The sequence below is a fragment of the Eptesicus fuscus genome, chromosome 3, assembly GCF_027574615.1.
Source record: "Eptesicus fuscus isolate TK198812 chromosome 3, DD_ASM_mEF_20220401, whole genome shotgun sequence".
NCBI classification, from domain to species: Eukaryota; Metazoa; Chordata; class Mammalia; order Chiroptera; family Vespertilionidae; genus Eptesicus; species Eptesicus fuscus.
Genome location: NC_072475.1, coordinates 32,804,887 through 32,810,081, shown reverse-complemented (window position 1 = coordinate 32,810,081; position 5,195 = coordinate 32,804,887). Strand labels below are relative to the sequence as shown.

The 5,195-nt window shown below is 49.6% G+C and overlaps 1 protein-coding gene across 1 annotated transcript; it reads left to right on the top strand.

Annotated features, from left to right (window-relative positions):
• Window positions 1-1,216: 1,216 nt before the first annotated feature.
• On the top strand, window positions 1,217-4,864 carry GHSR (growth hormone secretagogue receptor). Its single transcript, XM_008142377.3, has 2 exons — window positions 1,217-2,009; window positions 4,479-4,864. The coding sequence occupies exons 1-2, from the start codon at window positions 1,217-1,219 to the stop codon at window positions 4,862-4,864; spliced, it is 1,179 nt and encodes a 392-aa protein (XP_008140599.1).
• The last annotated feature ends 331 nt before the right edge of the window (window positions 4,865-5,195 follow it).

The window sequence follows — 5,195 nt, the reverse complement described above, 5'->3', positions numbered from 1 at the left end:
TTATATTTAGCCTCACAACATCCTAAAAACTTAAAGGCTGATAACCTTGTCCAAGTGAGCACAGCTCCCCAATGGCCGATCTCCGTCAATCATGCCTAAAAAAAAAATGTTTACTGCGTATCGACGTGTCAGCCGTCCAGCCTCCGCTCCTCCCCATTCGCTGGCTTCACCCTCCTCCCACCCGGCCCCTTTCCGTTGGCCCCTCCTCCTCTCCCCGAGGTCTGCATCAGGCAAAAGTAATCTACACAGCCTTTCCCCTACCTCCGCCGACTCGGAGGACCAAGGACTGGGGTTCAGAACAGTCAGGCACGCATCTTGCCCCTTGGCACTCAGTCCAAGTCTAGTCTCAGAGTGCCTAACTCGCTGTGTGACCTTGAACAGGTGGCCACGCGTCTCTCGGCCTGTTTCGCCTCCGGGACTAAGTGATGCTCTTGCCAGGTGCGCACCGGTCTCCTCTCCGGTTGAAATACGAACACTAGGTCCCTCTTTCCCACTCCCTACCCCCATTTTCCAAGTTCAGTTGGGCACGCTCGCTTCTCCCCACCAGGTCCAGAGCCAATTTCTACCCCCCATTGTTGAGGGAGAACCGCAGGCATGGTCCCCGCCGCCCCCACCACCCCCGCCCCTACCCCGGTGTGACCAGCCCTCTGGGCCCCGTTAGCCAGGCAGCGCCCCGTGCTGGGGAGATTGCCCCTCGCGCTCCCCGTTTCGCAGTGCGGCGGGGTCTCCCAAGTCCCCACACCCGGACGCGTGGGCAAGTGCGAGATGCAGCTGGAGCGAGAACGCGGAGGCAAAGCAGGGCTGACGGGGCTGCCCCGGTGACAGGTACGTGCGTGGAGGTCTGGCCGAGGCTGGGCTGGGAGAGCGACTTTGGGGGGTAGAGGCTGGAGGAAAGGGGAGACTCCAGAAAGAGCCGGTGGGTCGCTGTTCTCACCGTGTGTGTGTGTGTGTGTGTGTGTGTGTGTGTGTGTGTGTGTGTGAGTGTGTGTGTGTCCCAGCCTCCCTTTCCCCACTCCTCCCCGCCCCAAGCTCTCAATGTCACCTTCCCCCTCGGCTCCTGCTTCTCACTTTTCTCTCTTTCCTCACCAAGCTTCCTCCCTGCGCGCCCGCTCCTCCCGCGCACTCTCTCGCGCCTAAGGCGACCTCCTCCCGGACCAGCGGGTCCAGCTCGGCGCCGCCTCACCATCCCGGAGCCAGTGTGAGCGGAGCCGGCGGCATGTGGAACGCGACGCTGATGGAGGAGCCGGGCCCCAACCTCACGCTGCCGGACCTGGGCTGGGACGCGCCCCCCGACAACGACTCGCTGGCGGACGAGCTGCTGCCGCTCTTCCCCGCGCCGCTGCTGGCGGGCGTCACGGCCACCTGCGTGGCGCTCTTCGTGGTGGGCATCGCGGGCAACCTGCTCACCATGCTGGTGGTGTCGCGCTTCCGCGAGCTGCGCACCACCACCAACCTCTACCTGTCCAGCATGGCCTTCTCCGACCTGCTCATCTTCCTCTGCATGCCCCTCGACCTCGTGCGCCTCTGGCAGTACCGGCCCTGGAACTTCGGCGACCTGCTCTGCAAACTCTTCCAGTTCGTCAGCGAGAGCTGCACCTACGCCACGGTGCTCACCATCACCGCGCTGAGCGTCGAGCGCTACTTCGCCATCTGCTTCCCGCTGCGGGCCAAGGTGGTGGTGACCAAGGGCCGCGTGAAGCTGGTCATCCTGGTCATCTGGGCCGTGGCCTTCTGCAGCGCCGGGCCCATCTTCGTGCTGGTGGGCGTGGAGCACGAGAACGGCACCGACCCGCGGGACACCAACGAGTGCCGCGCCACCGAGTTCGCCGTGAGCTCGGGGCTGCTCACCGTCATGGTGTGGGTGTCCAGCGTCTTCTTCTTCCTGCCCGTCTTCTGCCTCACCGTCCTCTACAGCCTCATCGGCAGGAAGCTGTGGCGCCGGCGGCGCGGCGAGGCCGTGGCCAACTCGCTCAGGGACCAGAACCACAAGCAAACAGTGAAAATGCTGGGTGGGTCTCGGCGCATCCCCCAGCTCTCTCCCGGTCCCTCCTCTCCCCAGCCTTTCTCCCTTCTGCCTGAGTCTCTGCCTCCCTCTCCTGTTTCTCTCTCTCCTGTCTCTCTACCTCTCTCTCCTGTCTCTCTACCTCTCTCTAGATCCTCTCCATCTCTGTCACCCTGTGAGTCTCTCAGTTATTCTTTCTCTCCTGTTTCTGCTCTGAGCTCTCCCTTTGGGCTCCTACATTTTCTGTCGTGCGTATGTCCCTCTCTCTCTCTCTCTCTAGGATTTTTTTAAAAAAACTTTTGTGCTCTTGTTTTTATATATCTGTTTCTCCCTCCTTCCCTCCTTTCCTCCCTCTCTCTCTCTCTCTCTCTCTCTCTCTCTCTCTCTCTCTCTCTCTTTCTCGCTCTCGCTCTCTCTCCATTCCTTTCTCCTTCAATCTCCCCCCGCCCCCTCTTCCTAACTTTGTCACAGTCTTGACTCTTTTTAGATCTCTATCTCTTTGTGTCTCTTTCTTCCCAGCTTTCCTTTCTCTCTTTCATGGAAACATGCAGTGCCCATGTATTTCCCTAAAATGAGTTTTATACCAGCCCAGAAACTTTGCTTCAAAACTGAGATGTTTTATAAAAATCTATTGTGGTCTGTGGATGTTAAAGGTGAGGTTAAGCTTCCTGCCTCAATAGAATTTGTGGATATCTCAGTTACACTAAGAAAAGCAGGCAGAAAACCTAGGAAGTATTCAGTGGTAAATTTAACCAAAGACCTGGTCAATTCGGATGATTCTGTCAGAGACGATTCATTTTTCTTTCAACGTTGTGATTTGCTTCATGCCCAGCATTTTTTCCAATCAAATAATCGAATCAGTTCTGTTTACCCTGCTCCTGTTTGTACAGCGTTGTGAGGAAGTCGTGACAAATCAATGCTGGCGTCTCCATTTCTTTCCACGATTCCTGTCTTTCCAGGTAGAAAAGCCTACCATAACCAAGGACAGCCTAGGATAGGCAGGCTTCCAGGATGAGAAAGGGACACTTTTTAGAAGTCAGCAGGCCTTACAGTTCCTCCCCAAATGGTCCTTCAGGGAACGTTTGTAGTTAGTGTCCCAACTAGAGAGTCTGCCGAGTATGTGCTGTTTGAATTCAACTCTTTATATGTATTTGGTACAAGTGAAGTAATACAGAATGTCTTCACATCCAAGCAAAATATTAATTCTACTTGCTTTTCTAGAACTAAAGTCTGTACCCTTTATTATTTGGACATTACAGTCAATACAGAGTTTACATTTGTGAGTATGCAAAACAGTTTATTCTTGCATGGAAAATAATACAATAATTAGTAAGTAACCATACACGAATAAACTGTTTCGCATACTCACAACTGTAACCTAATTTTGCCCACTCCTGCATTTGCATATTTAATATGCTTACAAGCCATTCCAAGATGATTTGTATTTGTAATTTTACAATTCTTGGAATCCTGTATATTAAAGTGATTGTTTATTCAAAGAATTCCCCAAATTGTCATTGTCTAGGCCAGTGATTCTCCCAATGTGACTAATAGATTGTAAACCTACTAGTGCCCTCCAGGGGCCTCTCATATCCCCATGGCTACTGTGGCAGTCAGTTGCTACTACGCAACTTAGTTTTGAGAATAACTTTAATCATTTTCTCCCATTTTATTTTTAAGCCAATAATTATCCTCATTGGTGAACCAACACCAATGTTAATTTTCTTTTGCCTTGAGAATTTGAAGGGCATCACTAAAGTACTACAAGGGCTAAAAGATCTTGTTAATTTTCCTCTGATTTCAGAATTTTAAAAACTTAATCTAGAAATGCAGTGGTCTTGAAAAAATGGGCAAAATGAAGACTTGGTTGGCTGATAATTATTGTTAGTTGGTTTTATGGGCTTTTATACCACACTTATGGCTATTGTAGGTGACAAAGAATCATCCATCTCAGGTTCTCAATCCAGACTGCATATTCTGTCCTCTGTGAAACTTTAAAAAGAACAGAAAAAAAAACAAAAACACAGGTGTCCTGGTCTCCTCGCTAGAGATTTTAATTTAATGAGTCTATATCACATCAGAGGAATCCATTCCTCAGGGAACCCTGACAGACAGTTATTGTTGAGTTCAACACTTTTACTCACATGTGTTTAGTTGTGTCAGACACATGTAAAATGGTGGATTCCTGTGAATAAATGGTCTAGTCAGTTGAGTCAGTATATACATCCAATCACAAAATCGCTAAAAAAAGTTGTTATATAGAAAAGACTGGGAAGCTCAGTAAAAATGGTTGAACTGTTGATCCAGACAGACTCAATCTTGGTGAAAATGTAGCAAGTAGAAAGGGAAGAACATAACGGTTCTCTGAAGTCAATGGTCACACCATATAGAATCAAAACAAAACTGTCTTCCCAGTAAAATGTGATGTTCTGTGACATTTCTTGAACTGATGCTCACTCTCCCATTGTTCTCTTAGCTGTCGTGGTGTTTGCTTTCATCCTCTGCTGGCTGCCCTTCCACGTAGGACGATACTTATTTTCCAAGTCTTTCGAGCCTGGCTCCCTGGAGATTGCTCAGATCAGCCAATACTGCAACCTGGTGTCCTTTGTCCTCTTCTACCTCAGCGCTGCCATCAATCCTATTCTGTACAACATCATGTCCAAGAAGTACCGGGTGGCAGTGTTCAAACTTTTGGGATTCGAACCTTTCTCCCAGAGGAAGCTCTCCACCCTGAAGGATGAAAGTTCTCGGGCCTGGACAGAATCTAGTATTCATACAAGACCGAACACATCGCTGAGCAGAGTCATCGCTTACTATTCTGCACTGGAGACCATAGCACAGCAGAACTTGGGAGGAAGTTGAAGGTTAACGTTGGAATTGGGGAGAGATAGGTCTGGAAACAGTTGGGAGGGGAAAAAAGATGGAGTTTGTAGTGTGTGAGAGGTTTAATTTGATGGCACACTCATCAGTGCTCTCATACACGATTTCTGCATATTCACTACCTGTGATTTTGCGTTTTGCTGTTGGTGCTAGCAAAGGCTTTGCAATTTGGAGAAGAGAGAAGGTGCAGAGAGGGCAATTAGGGTACTTCTTACTGGATAAATACTAAATCTGATTTACTTTTTCATAATGATAAAAATGTGATTAAAAGAATGAAATTAAAGTTAAAAATTTAAAACATGTCTTTTTAAAA